Source organism: Callorhinchus milii, unplaced genomic scaffold, assembly GCF_018977255.1.
Source record: "Callorhinchus milii isolate IMCB2004 unplaced genomic scaffold, IMCB_Cmil_1.0 Scaffold20, whole genome shotgun sequence".
In the NCBI taxonomy this organism is placed as follows: Eukaryota; Metazoa; Chordata; class Chondrichthyes; order Chimaeriformes; family Callorhinchidae; genus Callorhinchus; species Callorhinchus milii.
In genome coordinates this window covers 2159649-2183017 of record NW_024704761.1, presented here as the reverse complement: position 1 = coordinate 2183017, position 23369 = coordinate 2159649, and the positions used below count along the sequence as shown (strand labels likewise).

General features: G+C 49.5%; 3 protein-coding genes across 3 annotated transcripts in view; all 3 read left to right on the top strand.

Annotated features, from left to right (window-relative positions):
* acsf2 (acyl-CoA synthetase family member 2) overlaps positions 1 to 1678 on the top strand; it is a 33194-nt gene extending 31516 nt beyond the window's left edge. Inside the window, exon 16 of the mRNA XM_042342326.1 lies at positions 329 to 1678. Coding sequence (XP_042198260.1) covers positions 329 to 385 — 57 coding nt within the window. The 3' untranslated portion in view covers positions 386 to 1678. The remainder of the gene's footprint in view (positions 1 to 328) is intronic.
* Positions 1679 to 2102: 424 nt separating this feature from the next.
* Positions 2103 to 7289, top strand: rsad1 (radical S-adenosyl methionine domain containing 1). The gene is made up of 9 exons (XM_042342556.1): positions 2103 to 2411; positions 3268 to 3401; positions 3573 to 3777; positions 4208 to 4573; positions 5191 to 5254; positions 5572 to 5719; positions 5827 to 5881; positions 5986 to 6089; positions 6487 to 7289. Exons 1-9 carry the CDS (start codon positions 2103 to 2105, stop codon positions 6593 to 6595), a joined length of 1494 nt encoding a protein of 497 aa, XP_042198490.1. The 3' UTR covers positions 6596 to 7289.
* Positions 7290 to 7799: 510 nt separating this feature from the next.
* On the top strand, positions 7800 to 19952 carry LOC103175649 (mycbp associated protein). Its single transcript, XM_007888782.2, has 19 exons — positions 7800 to 7852; positions 8388 to 8509; positions 8753 to 8900; positions 9838 to 9944; positions 10589 to 10763; positions 11134 to 11249; positions 11871 to 12021; positions 12434 to 12552; positions 12994 to 13103; positions 13263 to 13470; positions 13593 to 13785; positions 13902 to 14089; positions 14478 to 14624; positions 14760 to 15377; positions 16149 to 16273; positions 16718 to 16833; positions 17514 to 17626; positions 19093 to 19281; positions 19696 to 19952. The coding sequence occupies exons 1-19, from the start codon at positions 7819 to 7821 to the stop codon at positions 19810 to 19812; spliced, it is 3096 nt and encodes a 1031-aa protein (XP_007886973.2). The 5' UTR covers positions 7800 to 7818; the 3' UTR covers positions 19813 to 19952.
* Positions 19953 to 23369: the final 3417 nt, after the last annotated feature.

The following is a 23369-nucleotide window of genomic DNA, read 5'->3' as shown; positions in this document are numbered from 1 at the left end:
CACGTAATACATAACGTGTAACATGTAACACATAACATATCATCCATGCAAACCCATTCAATATCTCCCTGCTTGACTCAAACAGTTCCTCGAGATCTTTAACATCCAACTGAACCCATCAGGCTCACTGGACTCGTCTCAAATACAGTTGGATATTGTAATGAGTATTGTAATGGAGGGATGTAATTGGGGAGGGGTGTAATTGGAGGGGTCTAATGGGGGGGAGGGGGGTTTAAGGAGCATGAAGTACCTTGTTGAACCCTCCCTTGCTTGTGGTCTCATTGTATGATGTAACGTTTAATAAACGTTTTCTGCTCTTTTGTCATAGATCCAGAAATACAAACTCAGAAAGAAAATTGAGGAAGATCTGGGGCTCGAGAAGTAATCTGAGCAGGAAGGGTGTGGGATTCTCCACTGAAACACGCCAGAGCCCATCGTTCTTAAAAACAATTACACGGACCCAACATTAAGCAATGAAAATATCCTGATTTGTACCAAACTTCAATAACAATCTGCCTTTATATAGTGCCTTTCACAACCAGAGGACTTGTTACATCTATTTTTCCTGTCATGCCTGTGCCGGCTCTTTGAAAGAGCTATTCAGGAGTCCTGTAGCTCAGTGGTTAGAGCCCTCGCCTCGCAAGCGAGAGACCTGGGTTTGATTCCCAGCAGGACGAAACCTTGGGCAAGTTCCCTTACTCCACACGCCTGATAATAATCCCTCAAGAAAAAAAACCAATAATAAATTCCTCACTTCAACCCACGGCTGTTTGTGGGACGCTGCTGTGCGCAATTGGTTGCCTTTGTTTTGCCCACAAATATACGGTCAATTCACTTTACAGTATATTCTGTGAAGCGCTTTGAGCCGTCTCCAGGATGTGAAAAGCACCATATCAAATGCAAGGATTATTATTACTATTATTATTACTATTGCTGCCCCGCTCTTACGCCATTTGCTCTGACGCAAATGTTTCCTTACTCATGATGGATAATTGATCCAGTGCCACGCTAACCCAATGATGAGGCTGAAATGATTGGCTGGAGGTAACTGGATACAGGACTCACGTGGCTTTGATTTTGTTTTATTTCCCAGAATGTCCTCGGCCCGTGAAAACCCTGAGCTCCCCGCCCCCGCCCCCGCCCCCGCAGCCCCAACGCCCCCTATGCTTTATCATGCTGTTCCTTGAGCGGTTTCGGAGATTAAAAGGACAAATTTTATGTGTACCAATCATTTACGAAGGCACTTTTTTTTTTTTTACAGAATATTACAGGTAAGGAATCCTGAATAGCAGAGTGGTTAGAGGACCCGGGTTCGATTCCTGGACAGGGAGAAACCTTGAGGCAAGTTTCCAATCAATTTCCAGTCAATTTCCAATCAATTTCCGGGGGGGAAATCGTCACTCAAACAAAAAAAAACTTGGTCTGTCGGTCCACGACTGTTTGTGCGCAATCGGCTGACGAGTTTCGCCCACAAAATATGCAGTCAATCCAGTGTGAGGTACATTTTGTGACCCGATTTGAGACGTGGGAATCAAATGATGTAAATCCAAGGATTATTATTATTATAGTTATCGATTACTTCGGGTGTTTTTCTTCTGTTCTAATTCTGCTGTATTCCCCGGTGTTCACAGTGACGCACCGTCACTGGGGATGAACCGAATAAAACCATCAAAGCTCAGGGGTCGTGTCGCTCATTCTGGGTGTGTTTGGGGTCTGAAGGATCAGAGCCCCGCGGTGATTTATTACTGAGCGAAGCACAGAGCGCGAGATGTCCCCCACACACACACACACACACACACACAGCCACCCCGCGGGGGGGGGGGGGGTCACACACACACACACACACACACACACAGCCACCCCGCGGGGGGGGGGGGGGGGGGCACACACACACACACACACACACAGCCACCCCGCGGGGTGGGGGGGGGTCACACACACACACACACACACAGCCACCCCGCGGGGGGGGGGGGGGTCACACACACACACACACACACACAGCCACCCTGGGGGTTGGGGGGGATGGTGGCACACATATGGCCACACCCCCAATGGGGCGGTCTCACACATGGCCACACCCCCGGGGGGCGGGCTCACACATGGCCACACCCCCGGGGGCGGTCTCACACATGGCCACACCCCCAGGGGGCGGTCACACACATGGCCACACCCCCAGGGGGCGGTCACACACATGGCCACACCCCCGGGGGAGGGGCTCTCGCCATCAGCAGCTGCTGGAGACAGCGGGTCCGGGGCCGTCAGATGCTCCGCGGGCGCCGGGCGCTCAGCCCCGGGTTGGGGCGGCTTTGGCTGCGGGAGGCGAGCGGGGGCCCGGGGGAGCCGAGCCGCCCCCCCCCCCTCCCCCCCCCCCGCCCTACACTGACAGCGCCGCCGCTCTGTACATCCACGTGAGTCCGAGACAACAGGGCCCACACACACAGCCCTCACCAGCCCTGGGGGGGGGCGGTGCTGTGTGTGGGGGGGTGCTGTGTTGGGGTGGGGTCTGTGGGGGGAGGGGGGTGCTGTGTGGGGGTGGGGTCTGTGGGGGGGGGGGTGCTGTGTGGGGGTGCTGTGTGGGGGTGGGGTCTGTGGGGGGTGGGGGGTGCTGTGTGGGGGTGCTGTGTGGGGGTGGGGTCTGTGGGGGGGTGGGGGGTGCTGTGTGGGGGTGCTGTGTGGGGGTGGGGTCTGTGGGGGGGTGGGGGGTGCTGTGTGGGGGTGCTGTGTGGGGGTGGGGTCTGTGGGGGGGTGGGGGTGCTGTGTGGGGGTGGGGTCTGTGGGGGGTGGGGGGGGCTGTGGGGGTGGGGGGCTGTGTGTCGGGGTGGGGGGGTGCTGTGTGTGTCGGGGGGGGCTGTGTGTGTGTATGGGGGGGCTGTGTGTGGGGAGGGGGTGCTGTGGGAGTGGGGTTGTTGCGGGGGGCAGTGGGGCTGTGTGTGTGTGGGGGGGGGGCTGTGTGTGTGTGTATGGGGGGGCTATGTGTGGGGAGGGGGTGCTGTGGGAGTGGGGGTTGTTGCGGGGGCGGTGGGGGCTGTGTGTGTTGCAGGGGGGGCTGTGTGTGTTGCGAGGGGGGGCTGTGTGTGTTGCGAGGGGGGGGCTGTGTGTGTTGCGAGGCGGGGGCTGTGTGTGTTGCGAGGGGGGGCTGTGTGTGTGTGGGGGGGCTGTGTGTGTGTGTGGGGGGGCTGTGTGTGTGTGGGGGGGGCTGTGTGTGTGTGGGGGGGGGCTGTGTGTGTTGTGAGGGGGGGGGGCTAATGTATGTTTGTGCTGCAGTGGCCTTACTGTGAGAGGAGGTGCACCTACTGTAACTTCAACAAGTACATCCCGAGGGCGGTGGATCACGACGTGATGAGGGAATGTCTGGTCCGAGAGACCCAAACGCTGCTGCGTGTCAGCCAAGTCAAGCAGTAAGTCACCGTCTGCCCTGGTGCTGACGAGAGCTTTGTGGCGTGGCATTGTGCGGTGTGGGTGGGGGGGGGGGGGAGAGATGGGGGTATCAACTGAATAAATTCACGCACAGGAACCCAGAGGTAACCTGAGTCAGCCGGCTTGCCTCTGCTCTTTGTGGTCTGATTCAGGATCACGTCGGTTTTCTTCGGCGGAGGAACTCCGAGCCTGGCCAGGCCGTCCACCGTCGGGAGTCTTTTGGAGACGGTAGCCAAGACCACCTTCCTGGCCAGCGATGCGGAGATCAGTCTGGAAGCAAACCCCAGATCGGCCGCGGCCTCCAGACTGGCCCAGTTTAAGGCGGTCGGGGTCAACCGCCTGTCTCTGGGAGTTCAGGTGAGGTGAGCCGTGATCAACCCCACTCCGCCGCGCTCTCCCCATAGCCCTGATCAACCCCACTCCCCCCGCTCTCTCCCCACAGCCCTGCAAACCCAAATAATTATCTAGTTCTCTCTCAAAAGTTGTTATCGAATCGGCTTCCACCATATCCTGTATCCCGTATAACAGACTGGATTCTGCTGTTGGGAGGTCGTGGCTTTGTTTGTGATCACGGAATCTGGTTTGCGTAAATCTCAAACATGGCGAAGGGTTTTACTGCACGTGCCAGATACCCGGCTTGCCAAAAAGCGGGATCGGTGTTAACAGGAGCTGAGTGGGAGGATTCCCTGCCTATTTACTGTGGAGTTTAGCGACAGATTTCACCGCCACTTCAGTGAGACAGTTTCTAATCCCCTCCCCTCGTGTTCCCGTTCCTGCTGGAAACCAGGCTTTACGTGATGCCGACCTGCTGATTCTGGGACGGGACCACACGGCTCAGGAAGCCCTGTGGAGCCTGGGAGAAGCCCGAGCCTTGTTCCCGGGCCGGACCTCTGTGGACGTGCTGTTCGGGAGGCCGGGCCAGAGCCTGGGCTTGTGGGAGGCCGAGCTGCAGGAGCTCCTGCTGCTCTGTGACCATCACATCTCGCTCTACCAGCTGACCCTGGAGAGGGGGACGGCACTGTTCAGACAGGTCAGCCAGAAGACCCTGAGCATGCCGGGACCCGAAGAGATGGCTGCCATGTACACCGCGGCCAGGACCATCCTGCAGGGGGAGGGCTTCCACCAGTATGAGGTCTCCAACTTCGCCAGAAAGGTACGCGGTGATGGGGTGAGCGGGACGCTGGCGAGGGAAGCCACACGTTATCACACAGGCTTAACTCAGCAAGCTTCACACACACACACACACACACACAAACACACACACAGAAGTGTCTGCCTCTGTGTGCAGTGAAATACAGTAGTTTCCAAAAGCGAGGGTTACTGATCACTGATGGGCTGAATGGCCTCTGTGTGTTCAGTGATCTATTGCCGAGCAACAACAACTTGCACTTATATAGCGCCCTCCACGCAGGGTAACGTCTCAGAGCCCTTGAGTGTCCCTGAGCAGCTGGAGTGTACGAGGACATGGTGGGATTGAGCTCAGCCGTGTGTATCCCTCTCCCACGCTGATGCTCACTGCCCAGTGTCACCGGGAATAGAGACCAGTGACACCTGGGACCTGGGTCTGAGCCGCGGTGTAACGGACCCAGAGTGTCACAGCCACAGCTTGTGGATGGCAGCAGTGAGGTTTGGTAAACGTGTTTACGTTTATGAGCTGGCTGTGATGAGCTGTGAGAAGGACCTCGTGACTGAGGATGGTGGGAGCTGCAGGGAGAGGGGAGTGTGGACATGTGAGGAGGGTTTGATGATCTGCTATTTGCTTATTTGCAGGGAGCAGTCAGTGTCCATAACATGGGCTATTGGCAGGGCAAGCAGTACATCGGTGTGGGACCAGGTGAGAATTGCGGTGATGAAGTGTGTGTAAATGAGGTGTGGGCCTGCCCCCAGTGACTGGTCTGCCCTTCCAGGTCCTGCCGATGAGCCGGGCTGTGCTGTCATCAGCAGTGAGTGCCCTGGAATACTCCGGACCCGCCTGGCTCAGGAACCGGACTAACGAGACTGCCCCCGAGGGCTGGCTTGATTCTGACATTCTCTTAATAATAAGTCTAGTACAGGGAGCTGACTTCCTGATTTCCACCTCTAGGTTGTGTCCGTGCCGAGGGGAGAATGTTAGTGTATGAGACCCTGGCCACTGTTCTTTGCCTCCTGCAGGTGCTCACGGCAGGTTTGTCCCATGGGGCGAGGGTAGCGGTCAGAGAGAAGCCAGGATACAGACCTTGGAGCCTGAGAACTGGATGAGGGAGGTCAGGAAGTTCGGCCACGCAACCAGGAAGAGAGTGCAGCAGAGCCCGCTGGACATGTAAGCTGACAGCCTTCACTGAGGACATGGGGAATCCGGAAGAGATTGTTCAGTGCTTGTTTTGATGTAGTGTCGTATAACGAAATACAGGTTGTGTGATTTTACAGGTTGGAGGAGAAGCTGGTGCTGGGACTCCGGATGAGCGAGGGAATCACCCACGGAGTAAGTGAGAGCGATGTCTGTCTGCTGTCCTGCCTGCCCTGCCTGTCTGTCTGTCTGTCAGTCTGCCTGTCACTGTGGCTTATGTGTGTGTGTGTGTATTGCAGGAGTGGCTGCGGAGCTCGGCTGGATTGAGTCTGTGGGCAGCGCTGGGGGAGTCGCAGCCAGTGCAGGACTACCTGGAGCAGGGGTTGCTTGTCTTGGACCAAAGGTATTGATGGGGGGGGGGGAGGGGGGACATCAGTCTCTCATTGTAACTTGGGACTTTCCCAGCTCTTTCAGCCCTGAGCCAAAGACTGATGTTTGCCGAGTTCCCAATTGCAGATACACAGGAACAGGACTAGGCCATTCAACTCCTCGAGCCTGGTCCACCATTCTATTGGATCATGGCTGATCTGTGCCTCGACTCCAATTAACCCACCTTTGCTCCATATCCCTCGGTACCCTGACCTAACAAATATCTATCCACTTCAGTCTTGACAATGTGAATGGATCCAGCCGTAATCCACAGGAGGGCGTTTCAGATTTCCACCACCCTTTGTGTGACAGGCTATTTGTGCTGTTGGGCTGTTGCAGGCTGGATTAACCCTTTGCCCTTCTCTCTCCAGGGGACTGCGGTGCACGTGGGATGGCCTGGCCCTGCTGGACAGCCTGCTGCCCACCCTCCTCCACCAGCTCCACCTCTCGCACAAGGCTTCCACAGCTCAAGGCCTCTGACTCGCTCGCAAACTCCGAGCTCTGGGCCGGGATTTCACACTCATTCTGAGTCTCTTCAGACTGAAATTGAATCCTCCCCGACCAAAGTGACTGATGGTGGACTGAGCAATGCTGTGGCCAGAGGAAGGGAGGAGTCCAGGCCTAAACACAAGACATAGGAACAGAGGAATGTTCCCCTCCCGCCACCCCCCTGGACTGCCCCCCCCCACCCCACTCCCCTGGAGACAAAAGCCGTGTTGGAGACAGCGGTGTGAGGAGCTGCTTGTTTTGCTGTGTGAAGATGTAAACTTCCCCAGCAGCTGAACACTGACACACACACACGTGTTTACGTCGGAAGATTATTAAACTTCTGCTCATCTTGAAAGTTACTATTTTTATAACGTAAAAATGACTAAGTGTGAAGGCGAACTCTTGCTAAATGAACTTTATCAAATTCAGGGATTATTGTTCTTTGTATATTTAATCGAATTGTCAAAATGCTGCTCAGGTTTTTTTTACTGTAAAGGGAAATGACAATATTTTTAGGGAAATAAAATGTATTGAATGTTTTCCTGTCGCTAGTTATTTGCTCTGATCTTTCATTCATTCCTGCCACCTGCCGACATTCTGTTTGGCTCCAGTGATGCTGGCAAGACCCAGGGACGGCTGTTTGTACTGATTTTCTTCCCCTCTCTGGCCTCTGTGACACATCTTCATCCGTGGTTCCCTTCCTGGTGGCCAGCCAGCTCAGTGCCAATGGGACGAAGGTGATGAAAGGCGTGGACGAGGATTTCGTCTGCGTTGGACGTGAGATACGGTCAGAGGTGGGCAACGTAACCGAGGTGGAGGAAAGCGGTTCTGGTCAGGGTCCGCGTGCGGGGTTGGAAGGACAGCTGGGGTGGGGGTGGGTCAAACCTGACCCTCTGAGGGATAGGCTTCAATAGCAAGGTGAAGAGCAGGCAGTGGGTAATAGTACAAACAACAACCCTCGCATCTTTAACGTAGACTGAACGTGAATTAATCGTTTCGGTTAGTCTTCAGATGTGTAGTGGCCAATGGCAGCACTGTTGATTTTTTTTTTGGACGGCCGTCAATAAATCGCCGGCTGGGTTCGGACCGTGTGGATCCCCGTCCCCTTTAAAGAGTTAAAGGGCGGCGGCGGGGGCGGAAGTGCGGGTTGCCATGGTGACGGGAGGACGCTGCTCACCAGGAAGATGGCGAGTGGCCGCAAGTCCTCCAAACTCATGCAGAAGGACCCGGGGCAGAAGACGCCGCCGGGTGAGAGGCGCCGGAGGTCGGACTCCTGCCTCGGGGGGGGGGGGGGGGGGGGGAGACTTAATGATTATTCTGCAGTTAAACAGTGTATCTATTGGGGGTATTTGGGTTCAGCCCATTATTGGGGGCAGCTCAGCTTCTACGTTTTAAGCCAATCCAACGCCGATAATCAATGAAGCCAATCGATACTCAAGGCCATGCGATCCCGGTGATGTTTAGTGATTGTTTCTACGGGTAAACAATGCATTGGATGAGGTGGAGCAGAGGATAGGACACCGTCATCCAATACCACTGTTTAACTGTGGAACAGCAGCAAATTACATGTGTACAGCGCCCTTTCACGTCGGGAGGACATCCCAAGGCGCTGGACAGTCAGGGTTTGGACCCGAACTGGGGGTTGGGATCAGGAGGGGTAGGAGGGAAGGGGTAGGAGGGTGACCAGGTGGCTCGGGGACAGGGTGGGATGACAATATTGTTGGATGTACAAATGTGCGATTTGCTGGAAGCTGTTGCTGACTTTTGTTGGATTCGCTTCCAGAGAAGAAGAGGCTGAAAGGGATCGAGGAATTTATGCCAATCGAAGAGGACCCGGGGAAGGACAGTGTGCTGAAAGGAGATGATATCATGGCCCTGGCTATCAAGAAGGTTGATTTGGAAAAGGTACACAGAGTTATGCAGACTGATACAGCATGTACACAGTACACAGTACAGTCTGTGTGGGAAAGTACACTGTACATTCCTCTATTCCCCTCTCATACACCCGTCTATTCCTCTCTGGTGCTGAGGACAATCCGAGTGAACCAATCACCAGCTGAAACATCAATGGGGCTCTGGACAGAGATAAGTAACGTATAAAAGATTGAGAATAATTCCGTTTTACCTTTTTACTCTTGTCCCCGGCAGCTTCACTACCCAAAACTGACTAGAACCAAGTCGTTTGTCAAAAGCACTCTGGTGATTCGAAAACCAAGGCCAAACGAGGATAAAGTGAAGAAACTTGTGGCCAAACCGACTTTGGTTGAAGAAATCATTAAATCTGTGGACTACTCAGGTCTGTCACTTTTTTTGTCTTTGCACTAAATTGAGTTTTCTTGTATACTTAGTGTATATTTAGTTACAGATTGCCTGGTGTGGGTGGCGGGTGGAAGAGTTCTCTTGGCCAGGCTTGTGTACATTTTGAAGTTTGCTGTTCTCTCACGTGTCAGTCAGTGTTTTCTCCTATTTATGTTTCTCAGCCTCTTGAAGTGGGACTTGCTGTCCCTTTCAGGTCCCTTCTGAAGACCTTTCTTTTCGACCGCGCCTTTGGTCACCTTCCTCCCCTCCCCCCGGCTCGGCCCCGGGATTCCTTACTGTGAAGCGCTCTGAGACGCCGGAGGGTGCGATGTAAATCCAAGTTGTTGTTGTTGTTGCTGGGTTCCTCACTGCTCGGCATCTCTCTCTGTCTCTCGGTGTCCAGCAGCTGAGGCCCACTCACCTGTACCCTTCTCACAGTTGCAACAAGCGTTGTGGGTTCTGGCCTAGGACCTGCTTTACGTTCCTTGATCTCGTTTCTGTGGGAGTTCCCCGAGATCTGAAACCAGTTGGGGCTTGACAGGACAGAGAAGTTCTGTGTAAAGAATGATATTGACATTGACTAATGGTGTCTAAAACCAGTCCAGTTCATGCAAATAATTTGTGGTGTATTTAGCCTCTGTGTACCCACCCAAGTGTCTCTTCACGATGATCATTAATTAAGGTGGGAGTATTTAAGTCATGGGAGTGAACAGCTAATATTCCCAAGTTGTGTTGAAGAAATATCTATCCACAGTTCAATGTTACCCCAAATCTGCCTGCACCAACGCTTGGGCATTCACCCCATTATCCCCCAGCCTTGGCAGCCAACCACAACCACAACAACAATGACAAGGCCCTAACAGACAGCTGTTGTCTGGAGGCAGACAAGTACTGTGCTCACATTGTGTGTATTGAGCTGTTCCCTGAACCTGCAGGTCCGGGAGGGCCACGGTTCGATGCCCAGGGACGAATCCTGCCCCACAGCATCCTGGGAAGGTTGGAGGACTTCAGGCGTGAATTGCTTAGAAGAGGAAATGAGGAGGTAAAGTCCAGATTCCTGTCAGATCAGCGAGTGAGTTACGGAGTAACACGTGGGCTAATGACCTGATGACTTGATTCTCTCACACAATTAAAATGATGAAAAAGGTATCCATTTTCAATGTAAAAAAAACCTTAAATTTGATGTCGGCCTTTTGGGTCTGGAGGATGTCTCAAAGCGCTTTGCAGGATTTTATCTGAAGTGCAGGGACTGTGCATTTTGTAGACAAACATGGCAGCCAATTTGCAGACAGTGATGTCCCACAATCAGCCATAAAGTGAGTGACCGATTTCATCATGAAATATATTTCATCAGCACTTTGTAGGAGGCATCACAGGAAGTTTAGTCTCTGTGGTAGTACTCTCGCCTCTAAGTCAGAAGGTTGTGGGATCAAAGACCTACGTCAGGACTTTGAGGTCACAGTCCAGGGAGCCAATCCACACTGTTGCCACCCATGTAACTGGACAGAAGAATGAAAGCACTGAATGAACAAATCAACTTATCTCTGGGCTACGGTATCTTGACAAAGTGGGTTTGTTGTTTCCCATTGTTGCTGATTTCAGTATAACGCTGTCACATTATGTGTTGATGCATGGGAACAATAGTGAACTTGTAATTACTGAACTTGCTATTTCCTTTCCCCTTAGTTAGCATCCCTCATCCCCACCAGCCTCCAAACTGAACCCAAACCACCAGTTCTGAGCAATTACAAGAAGAAAGCCAGGCTTCATGCTGGTTACAAAGCCCATCATCAGGAGAGTGCCCTGGAGAACTGGCAACAGCACATGGCAGATAGAAAGAAGCAACAGGCAAAACTCGCTCGTAAGTTTCAGATAGAATGAGACAATAAGAATTTGCTACGCGAAAGAAGTTTGCCTTCCATCATCCTGGCAGTTGCACGTAAATGTCGTGTCCCAAACTGTATATTGTATCCTAAGATATTATTCCCTAAAAGAAATCTATCTCACTTGTTGTTGAAAGAATTAACATTTTCTGTTTCAAGACCCTCTTCAACCACCCTCCTACCCCTACCCTCCCCGTCCTCCACCCCTCCTAATTCCAATCTCCAACTCGGGTCCAAATGCCTGACTGTTCAGCGCCTTGGGACGTCCTCCTGACAAATGTAATTTGTTGTTGTTTTCCTAATCCTACAACCTCTCTTGTTCCTTTGAACTTGTCTATTCCCTCTCAGGGTTGCTGCAGAAGCCATCTACTCAATTGCTCATCAATCAGTCAGAGGATTTGGGGCAAATGAAACTTAACTACCATCTGATTGATCTCAGCATTGCCCTACAGGGCCACGGCAAGGTAAGCACATGTTGGCACCCCATTGCTCAAGGCTTGTTACCTGCTGGAGCTCACGGAGAAGGAAGCTTCCTGTGACACACGCCAGAGGTCAGTGATTGCTGCTTGGCTACCATGTGGAGTCCTGTAGCTCAGTGGTTAGAGCACTTGCTTTGCAAGCAAGACACCTGGGTTCAATTCCAGGCAGGGCGAAACCTTGGGCAAGTTTCCTTACTCCACACGCCTAATAATAATCCCTCCAAAAACCCAAAACAATAATAAATTGGTCATTTTCAATCTACGACTGTTTGTGGGACATTGCTGTGCGCAATTGGCTGCCGCGTTCGCCCACAAAATATACAGTCAATTCACTTTACAGTATATTCTGTGAAGCGCTTTGGGACGTCCTCCCGACGTGAAAAGCGCTATATCAAATGCAAGGATTATTATTATTATTATATGGGTAAGTATCTATATCTGTCTGCAGTGATACATCTTTAATTTTCATTTACCTGAGCATTTTGATCTTTCTGACCTTTTAGCCCACAGTTTGTAAGCCAGAATACAGCATCGTGCCAGGCAAGAGTGCTGCATATTGCTTTATGATATTAAAGTAAAAGTTGTGTTGTTTTCTGCCTATTTCAGGGCTACCATGTGGGGAGCGAGTTTTGGCACCAGCCACCATTGATTGGCGATGAGCTGAGTGGCCTGATGCTAACCTTGAACCAGACAGAGCGTGGTTATCCACCACCTCTAATTCATGTCGGAAAATCATTGGCGATAAAGCAGGAGGAAGGTATTTATTAATCCTTCCCGAAAGCAGTATATCTGGCGTGATGGATGCAGGCTGAGTGTTGATGTGTTTGAGGGATCAGACCGGGCGGATCAGAGTCACTAAAGGCAGCAGTACATGGCACTCAGAAAGTAAACTAAATCCTGGGATGTATCACTAAGGTATCATGTATAAGCGAAGCTATGTTACAATTCTATGTTGGTTGATGAGGAACACCTGTAATACTGCATGCAGTCTTGGTTTTCCTATTCTATAAATTATATTCAGTTGCAGGAGTTACAGCAGGCCTGGATTGTACCAACAGTAAACAGAGCAGCTGAGTTGCAATGTGCTGTGTTTGGATAACTTTCTCAAGGCAGCTTGTAAAGGGGTTTGTCACCCTTCTTTGTTTAAACTCCTTTCTCTTTTTTTTTAGGTTCAAACTTCCCCAAAGGCGGAAAATCTGTTGCCAAGAGCAAAAGTGAAAGCCTCTACTTGAAGCAACGATTGGACAACGTGAAGTCTGTTCTGAAGGAGATGGACCTCAGGGAGCCAGTATGTTTACCACAAATAATTCACCCTCACTCTTGTGTCACACACACACACACACACACAGACTCTCGAGACACCAGCCTGCTTCAAGTCTCCCACCCCACCATTGGTGATCACACTTTCAGCCTATCTGATCCCATTCTCTGGTACTGCATCCCAGAGTCCCTATGACTTGCTCCATCCCTGCCTCAAGACATTTCTCTTTGACAGCGCCTGTTTATCCTCCTTGGCAATCTTCTGTCCATGGTTATTGCAAAAGGGATTAAGGGATATGGGGATAAGGCAGGTTAGGTTATTAGCTGGAGTTAGATTAGAAGATCAGCCATGATTGAATGGCGGGGTCGAATGGCCTACTCCTGCTCCTACATGTTATGTTATGGTTTATGCTATGATATTATGTCCATGATAGCTGTACTGGTTAACACTGTTCCTTTTGACACGTAGGAGATGGATCACCTGGATGTGATTGGCCGAGGATTTCCCCTCTCCTCCGTGGAGGTGCAGCAGCTTCCTATCGAGGAGGAATATAATGAAGCCATAGAAAAAGAGAACATGTAAGTCACTCTGTCCGTCTGGGATGCAAACTGCCATTCGTTGGATTGTCTGCCTCTGATCTCTGGAACTCCATCCCTGTGTTTTCAGTGAGTTTGGTCGGAGTAAAGACCAAGCAATGGTCAGCAGTAGGACATTACTTTATGGTTTGTTTTTCGCAGTGATCCGCTGAAGGATTTTCCCGATGTGGTTGAGGAGCCAATCATTGGTCCGTCCATCCGGTTCTGTGGTCAGCCGGTCCGTTGGCTGGGTGGCAAAGGCTCCCGTAAGGTAAAGCAGTTGATCACCAACACGGAATCACAGGACAATGAGACCTGCAGTGCATTTCACAAAGTCGTAGAACATTCATCAGTGTTGGACACTTGTGAGGTGAGTGCGCTAACCACATTGCTACAGAACTCCACAATCACTGCTCTACAGGACTCCATGTATCTTATGTATCTTACGTAAGGTCACATGATGTTTTCTTTTCTCTTCGTTGTTTCCAACAGAATGAGGTTGGGATGGTTGTCCGGCTCACATTTGAGGCAATGGCTGGTGAAAAGGCCACTTCCTATATGGAGATCTTAAATGATGGAACCACAGCCATCTTCTACAGGTGGAAACACTTACCACAACACTGCTGTTTTAAGAAGGTCAGCAACGACTATTGGGTGCAACGGTTCTACTTCAACACCAATGGAGGTACAGTATTACATTATTAAGATTAATTATTAATAGAGCCGTGTGTCCTTAGTGATTATAATTAGGGGGAAGCAGAAGTACAATGATACTGTGTGTACTATATTCTCTCTTCATAGGAGTCATTCTGCCCGGAGAAAATATTATCTTTACATTGATATTTAAGTCTGAAAATCCTGGGATTTTCAATGATTTGTGGGAGTTTTCAACCCATCCGGTCCTGCTTGGAGGAGCACCTCTGCGAGTGGGGCTGTGGGGAGTGGCTTTGTATGAAGACAAGACCGAGAGTTTAAGACGACGGCTGCAGGTCAGTAGGAAATGCAGTGTTTATTTGATGGTGAGTTTCTGAACACCTTTGGTACCACTGTTAATACAGGCTGTACCGCACTGCTCCAGTAACCATCACCCACTGAGCAGTTACATCTGACTCTAACATGATCAAGCTTCGCTTGTTCTCTCTATTTTCCTGGTGTTTCCTCCCAGTTTACTTTCTCTATATCTCTCCCAAACGCAGAGCATTTCATCCTCCCCAACGGTGGTAATATATTCCTGCCCACAAAACACACAGTCACAACATTATATTACGTGAAGTACTTTGATATAAGGCGCTATATCAAATGCAAGGATTATTATATTATAGCACTTGGATCAGCCCCCGGCACATCTTTGCGACTGCTCCTTTTGTTCCCTTTTAGGAAGAACTTGAAAGGAAAGAGAAGATGACCATTGTTAACTATTTAATAAATGATGTGATCTCTGGGGTGCGAACACCAGACCGCTCACGATCTCCTATTGAAGCTTACTACACTGAAGAGGAAATCTTCCACAGGAAAAACCCCAAGGTAGGAATCCAATCATCAAAGAAGGAAGAGAACCAATAGCCCTGGCGGGTGGGATAACACTAATGCCGAATGAGTTGGCTTTGTAGGTTTGTTAGGCAGAGTAACCGGAATCTGTTTCTTCCTCCATTTCTTAAGCTCTTCTACAATCACCCGGTGGTGGAGAGCATCAAACAGTTATGGGACCAGTGCTTTGTGAAGAGGGAAGAGGAGGAGAAAGGTGGACCTGACACGACCATCCCGCCCACAACAGTGGCAGCATCTTCTCAGGAGCTGAGACCTTCCTCAGAACCCAAATCCACACAGAACGTGTCTTCCATCGATGACATGACAGTCCAGGACAAACACTCTGCAGAGTTTTCTGACGACAACGCTGTGCAGACCTCGTCCTCCACTGACTTGAAAGCCGATTTTGACAGAAAGTCGTCCATGGAGATAAAAGTTGATTCTGATTCCGAACTCAAACATATGTCTGACGCCAGATCCTCTTCCGAGATGAAACAAGGCTCAGACACCAAGTCTTCTTCAGATCCCAAACATAGCTCGGAAACAAAGTCTTCTGCAGAGCTCAAGAGTGCTTCAGACACTGAGCCCAAATCCTTTACAGACAACAAGAGTTCTGAGGAGGTGAAATATTTTATGGAACTGGAACCATCTGCTGAAGTGAAACCTGAGGAAAACTTTGTGTCTGGCACAGCAACGCCATTCGAAGAACCACAACCAAAGTGGGACCTGTCCATCGATTCCTTTTACAAGGTAATAGTTCATTGAATCAAGAGAGATGTATGAATGAATGAGTGAGTACCAACACAGCGGCTGGGCTTAATAGCCTCCTTGTGTCCTGTAAACATCCTGCTATTTTCTGAAACACCAGAATGAATGAAGCTTGAAGCTGTTGTATAATCTAATAAGGAGTTTAGGAGGAACTTTGTCCCACAGAGGATGGTGAGCTGTGGAACTCACTGCTGGAATCTCGCACTAGCCATGATTGTAAATCGGTTCCCAGCTATTTACCTTTTCCAAAGTATGTTGCATTAGGGTATTTAAAAGAAAAGCTTAAAATATAAAAGCTTAAAGGAAGAACTTCTTCACTCAAAGGGCGGTGAATGTATGGAACTCGCTACCCCAAAGGGCTGTTGACACTCAGTCCTTGAACATATTCAAGACTGAGAGAGATAGATTTTTTATTGCAAAAGGGATTAAGGGATATGGGGATAAGGCAGCGTCAGGTTATTAGCTGGAGTTAGATTAGAAGATCAGCCATGATTGAATGGCGGGGCAGAGGCTCGAAGGGCCGAATGGACTACTCCTGCTCCTACATGTTATGTTAAGAGATGGAATAAGTAGAGTGGGGAACTGTTTGAAGTACAGTATGAACATCAGTGCAAACTTTATATTAAAAAAAACGTGGTCACTCACTCCACTGAATGGCCTGTTTCCGTGCTGTATAATCACTGTGACGCTGAGCTCCCCCGAGGCTCAGACTAATATTGCTGCAAACTGAGCCGGGTTTCTCTTCTCCATCAGGAGATCCTGTCAGCATTGGACGATGTGACACAGCAGGAGGAAGCTCTGGAAAAGCTCAACTTGAAAGTGTTTAAACTATCGACACCCTCTTTCCAAACTCAAGAGGACATCCTCTACAAAGTGTTGTGAGTGGCCTCATCCTCCTCCCATAGCTATCGTTTATATTTTTTTAAATTTAAATGTTTCGTGAGAACTTCAAGGTGAACAATGTCAGGGCTGGGGTTTGCTGACACGCTCTGCCTACACTACCTCAGCAATGTCTGTCAGGTGGCTGCGGAGGAAACTCTAAGGCTTGAGGCAATAGCTACTGGAAGGCGTTACCTGGATTCTGAGTTCGTGAATGCACGTTCGTGCATCCAGCGGCTGGAATCCGCCTGGTGTTGTTCTTGAAACAAACAACACTGTCTGCTTCCACCATCTCCCTCGGGAGTCTGTTCCACACGTTTACTACTCGCTCCTTGCTGAAGTACTGTAGTTATACTGAAGTATAAGATGTCCTGTGTCTCTCACTGGTGCTGATTGTAAATCGGTTCTTAGCCGTTGACCTTTTCCCTGGTTGTTTGATGCAGTTACCAGCTGTGGGTGGGGACGGTAGATGAGCTGGTGAGCTGCTCGCTGTTGCACAGGGAGCGGGCGGGCATGCCCGAGAAGTTTGGAGAAGGTGGATTCGTCTTTGAAGAAACGGGTAAGCAGCTCGGAGAAGGAGCTTTGCCCCAGAGTTGGCAATTCTGTCTCTTAATTCTTTCCCTGCAGATAATTTCTCTGTGGGTTCTCTCTATCAGATCACGGAGAAGGATTTACTGCAGGCTTTTACTTCTGCTTAGTCCAGCAATAATAATAATAAGAGCACAAGCACTTGTCTGTCAGTGTTGTCACTAGGTCTGCCTAGTGGAGACAGGTCTCAGATGTAGGGTTAAAGGAAGGTCTCCCACTGCAGGGACACAAGTGTTTTATAATGGAGCTTATTTATGCCTCGAGCACATTTTCATTAGTGAGTCTCAACAGCAAGAGGAGGGAGACTATTTGACCAGGGTGACCCACCGCTTCCTCACTGGGTCATTTCCGTTCGAGACCAGAGGGTGGGGAACCAGGCAGGTAGCTCCCTCTCCTGTCCTGAGAGCACAAACTAATTGTGACCCGAGATTAGGTAACAGCACGCTGGAGGAACTAGCCTGTTTACCCTGGTGATGCGCTTGGTGTGTTTGGTAACTGAGCCACTGGGAGCCCATGATACTTGTGCTAAACAGTGACGCTTGTTACAGTGGTTATGTGAAGGCATAAGCTGTTGTACGTACTTGATTAGTTTCACTTGTGTCTTTCCCATGTGATGAGTTCTACAAATGCACATTCTCTCCTGTTTAACAGAAGTGAAGAAATCTGGGAAAACCACAAAAACAGTTGACCGGAAAACTATCATCAAAGAAAAGGACGATAAAAAGAAAAACACCAAATTGGCTGGGAGAGAGGAAGAGAAGGAGGTGTGGGAGCAAAACCCTGGTTTTGAACACGTGGCTTGTGGCTTTTCCCATTTTCTATTTAGTTTTTTTATTGGTTGCTTAAACACAATGTAGAGAGTTAGTACAATCCTGAACCTTTATAGGTTGTCCACAGTGTTTGTAAACTGGGCGACATATTACACAATGAAACTCCCTCCGATCACTTCTCTATCGTATTGAACTCCCTCTTGTATTGAAGAGAATCAATCCAGAGTTAACAGTGCTCGAAGACATTACCTTGTGTGAAAGGGGGCCGATTCAATCTAACTTGTCATTAGAAAGTTAGATCAATATCCCGATGAAATAGTTTGAGAAGTTGGTTGGATAGATCAGTGACCTATTCCTGCCTTGACCTGTTACAGTTTAACTTCCATCACTCCTCTTCCCAGTGACCTTGCTCAGTGTAATGCAACCAACAGGGGTAAAGCAGTGACTAGTAACGTACATACACTGGACACATAATAATCCTTGCACTTGATAACTAATTTAATTACATTAAATTAATCAAATGTCTCAGCCTGACTCGGTTGCTAGAATCGCAGCTCTGAGTCAGAAGCTTGTGGGTTCTTGCCTCACGTTGAGACTTTGACCTCACGTCTCGGGAGACCGACATTCCAGTACAGTGCGAGGTTCCGTCAGCCTCTTCAGGTGGAAGTTAAAGATCCTGTGGTGCTATTCGAAAAGAGAAGAGAGTTTCTCTCTCCCAGTGTCCTGGCTGACAATTCCCTGAATTCCAGCCGCTGGATGCCACTTCATGGCTTTTTGCGGGACATCGATCCACACAAATTAGTCTACAACTATGCAGCACTACACCTTACAGTAAAAGCACTTGGAGTCTTTTCAACGTGATAAGCAGCGGTATCAAATGAAATAATTAAATCACCAATTAATCCTCGATTCCTAAGTGTAAAGGTTCAATCAGGTGCTGCCAAACCATAAAAGAACAAAAAAAAACTCAATACCATCACTCACTTTGACACATTTCTTGTGCTATGTATAACTGCTGAGCTGATTGCGATGGAGAGGTTCAGGAGCAGAGCATGAGAATGAGGGACAGCAAGGGGAGAACAGACTGCACTGGGATTAGAATATGTGACCAAGAACGTGAGGTTTTCTGAAACTCCTCAAATATAGGTTGTCCGGTGTCCCAGCGGTGATTTCAGTGCCGTACAGAAATTATAATGTGGCATTTTCGCTTGCCGACCCTCAGCCTATTGCTAATGGAGACTCTTCTGGGTAACTACATATATTTAATTTTAATGATAATCGTTTCGCCCACAAAAAATATACAGTCAATTCACTTCAGAGTGTATCCTGTGAAGCGCTTTGAGACGTCTTGAAGATGTTAGAAGGCGCTGTCTCAAATGCAATGATTATTATATTATTAAAACGCTGAAGTGGAGGGCAGCCGTTTACACAGATTCTGTACAATTCTGATCCTCGATCAGGTTTTTTACAAGCGACCGACCAGCAGGAAAGGAAAGCACCGAGAGGATAAAAGAATGACAAGTGGCTCGATGTCTCAGGAGTCTGACCGTAGCCTAGGATTCAAGAACAGTATGGACCAGCAGCAGCTTCAGCATTTCCAGGTGGACCCCGCAGTGCAGGAGAAGTACAAGGAGAAACTGTACACAGAGGTGAGAGCCTTGCGCAAACCGTCACTCGCCCTCACACCTGGCCAGGCATCCTGCAACACGTGTGTGTGTGTGTGCGTGTGTGCGTGTGCGTGCGTGCATCGCGAGAGCCCTGGGCACAGTGGCAGCAGTGATAATAATAATCCTGACATTTGATACAGAGCCTTCTCACGTTTTCAAGACGTCTCAAAGCGCTTCACAGGATACATTGTAAGTGTAGCGTGGGGGGTGCGGGGGGCACGAGGGGCGGGGGCCACGGGGGAGGGCGCTGGGTAAGTTGTGGCTTCTTGGTACCTCGTGTGGTTGTGACGCCAAACAACAGTTGTGCTGCAGCTGCGCCATGGGGCGGGGTGGGAGGAGGCTGTTCCGCAGGGTGGGGGGGTCTGTGCCCGCTAACACCGCTCTGCCCCCCCGCAGTCCTACGCGCTGATCTCGGGCATGCTGCTGGACATGTATCTGCTGTTCGAGGAGCTGAAGAAGAGGAACCAGGTGCCGCTGGACAGGTGCACGCGGGCAGCTCCCACCTGCGACTAGTGAGGCCACAGCACACTCACACTCACCACCTGCCGATGTGTAAACGCTGCTGCAAAACTACTTTATGCTTCACTTATTTAAACTCAAACTGACACAAAAATCTGTTTTTTTTTTTGCAAACCTGAACAAATAAAGATTCAGCCCCAGCCTGGCCTGTATCCGGTGTTTAACTCCTGAGTAGAGACTGGCTCCAGCCCGTCACACAGTACGACAATAATAATCCTTGGCTGGGAGACAGTAGCTGAACATCAGCGGGTCAGGCTCGCGACTGTTTATAGGCAAGCTGCAATCATACAAGGAGGGAAGGAAGCAGTCAGTGACTTCAGGAGAGCAGCAGCATTGAGGAGTGGGTGTGCTGGGCTGGTTCTCTCAACAACAAACAACAATAGCTTGCGTTATACAGTGCCCATCGCGCAGTGTAGCGTCCCAGAGCCCTCACTGTGAGCTGCGGCTGCTCTCCTCAGACATTTGATGAATATTTAAACTTTCACCCATTAGGGCATTGCTGTCTCTGCTACAGCACAGTGTAATGAGCGTCAGCACTGAATTATTCACCTACTGAATGTCATTGGACACGAGGCTTCCCTTTATCAGAACAGAACCCGGCGGCAACGGTGGTCAGCCACCACTTGAATTTCAGTGATTAATAATCATCATCATAATATTTTTTGATATAGCGCCTTATCACATCGTTGAAATGTTCAAAGCGTCTTGCAGAATACACTGCAAAGTGCAGTGACTGTGTATTTTGTGGGCGAAAGGCGGCCCTAGTTTTGCTCACAGCAATGGCCCACAAACAGCTGTGGAGTGAGTGACCAATTTTATTTGGGGGATTTGAAATAAAAACAGAAGTCTATTGGAGAGAGGAAAGTGGGTTAAGGTTTCATAGAGATGCTGCCTGACCTGCTGAGCGTTCCCAGCAACTTCTGTTTTTTCCGGCATCTGCAATATGTCGCCTTTTATTTGGGGGATTGTTACCGGGGACACCGGGAGGGGGAAACTCCCTTCTCTTTTCAAATAGGGATCTTACAGAAACAGATCCAAATGTACAAAAACATCCCCTCGGACAGCCAGTTGGGACTTCGGTTTAACGTTTCACCTGAAGGACAGCACCTCGGTCAATGTGGATTAGCTTTCCTGGACTTTGATGTAAGTTGTTCAGTGACGGGTCCTGTATTGACATCAGCTCCTGTCGGCCGTGACATTTATTATAGTTTTGAAATCTTATTGATCCATTGCCACGAATTTCATTTTTCTTTCTGAAGTCTCTCACTGTCACCTGCTGGTGATGTTAATAACTACGAGTGGTTTCTGGTCACTGCAATCCACCACGGTCCAGCGACTCCTGCTGTTGTGTGCAATCCCCCTCGCAAAGGATGGCTCCATCATAAAGTGGCTGTGCGTGTGAAGAGAGCCAGCACAGTCCTAGATTCTATCATCTTATCTGATCACAAGGTAGCAATCAATGCCACATTTAGTGTCTGCGCCCTGCGGCAGAGTGTGGGAGACACTGAGCCAGAGAGCACTGCAGTCCATAATAAGTTAACCCAATAACTTGAATTAACGGTTTCTGCATGAATGTTAATCCCTGAGTTTGATACAGCGCTTTTCATGCCAGGAGGAAGTTTCAAAGCGCTTCCCAGGATTTACAGCGTAGTGTAGTGACTATGTGTTTTGTGAGTGAACGAATGAGTGAACTTAAGAAACAATTTGCATTTTTATAGCATCTTATAAGGTGATTATTGAGGTGGAAACGCTGCTGTTTTTGTAGACAAATATGGCAGCCATTTACAGCAGCAAGATCTCACAAGCAGTGAATGTACAATTAATCAGGAGGATTGTTGGCCAGGTAACAAAAGCATTGTTTCTAAGACATTTTATCAGACCCTTAAAAACCTGTTTTTTCCTCTGTGTACAGTCATAACAATCAAAACCCCATTGTCTTGAGCTGCATTGGTATGTGACTCACACCCATATTACAGAGCTCCTGTGTTGATGTGATGTGTCCAATTCAATACAACCGTTAAACAAGTGCATACAATACAATTTACATTGTATGTCAGCGAGACATTCCAAAGTACATTCATAGCAGAGGTGGGAGCTGAGGGGACGGGAAAGCTGAACAAAAGTAGAGGCTTGAGACAGACCTTGAACGAGGTGAGTGAGGAATGGAGGAAGTTCCAGAGAGTTGGGGGAGGCTGCTGGTGGGGTGAGCAGGGTGGGGGGGAATGAAGTAGGCCAGTGCTCACTGAGGAAGGGGAGCCACTGAGTTGGTAGAGCTGAAGGAGGTCGCAGAGGGACAAGACCGTGGAGAGATGAGCTCAGTCTGTTGCGGCTCAGAGAGCCAATGGAGCCGAGTGAGGCTGGGTCAGTCACAGTCGCTTCCCTCTTGTCCCTGTACGGATGCCCGAAACCACCACCTCTCCTGGTTTGTGTCTCGTGGTCTGATTGCCTTTATATGTGCAGCATTTTACCCACTTGCTGACAGCTCTGAGGCTTGGGTTACACTGAGCTCAGCTCCCAGTGAATTTGCCCCCAGCGAGTGGAGCTTGTGTTACCTGTAGCCTGGGTAATGTTAGCAGACTATCCTCATCCCCATTACAGCAACTCCATATCTGGACTATTTTACTAATCACCTGAGTAAAGGCATCGTTTATAATATAGTATACCTATAAACTTTTCAGATCTCCCCCGCCCCCGCCCCCGCCACTAGCTCCTTCTGGAGACGATCATTTATTAATAGGTTTGGGGCGGCTATAAATTTATCATGACTTCCATTTACATCACAGTTATAAAACCAGGTCAGCTTTGACTCCAGGAGCCGTGTTAAGTGACGGAGTGAGGCAGACTGACCCCACGGGCTCCCTTTCTATTCTATTTTTTTAAAAGTGTTTTAAAAATGAAGGGAGTCTCTCTCCCTCCTGGTGTCCTGGCCAACAAACCCCTAAATAAAATTGGTCGCTCCATGGCTGTTTTTTGCGGAACATTGGTGTTTCAGGGCTGAAATCCTAGGCATTGCTGCCACGCACCCTCCCACCAAGCTGCTTTTTAAATGAGACTCAGTATCCTGGCTTCCACCATCCTTCCTGCTAACCCTGTTCCAGTCAGTTGATTACCTTCTTGGGTAAAGAAAAGATTCCTGGTGTCTGTCCTGAAATCGCCCCTTTACAACTAAACCACAACCTCTCGTTCTGTTGTCTTGCTACATCGTAAAGTATTGATCTGGGTTTACGTTTTCCATCCCATTTAAAAATGTTACCATCTAATGTAACATACCCTCTTGAGTCGCTTTCTCTCAAACCTGAAGAGCCCAAGCTCGTCGCTATATAAATGCAAGTTGTTGTTGCACCTGTCCCGCACCAGGCTTCGGGACCACATCACTCCCACCCTCGCTCGCCTCCACTGGCTCCCCATCCCCCAGAGGATCGATTTCAAGATCCTCATCCTCACCTACAAGGCCATTCACGGCCTCACTCCCTCCTACCTCTCCGACCTACTATCCCCTACTACCCGCCCGTACCCTCCGTTCCTCTGGCTCCGGTCTGCTCCACATCCCC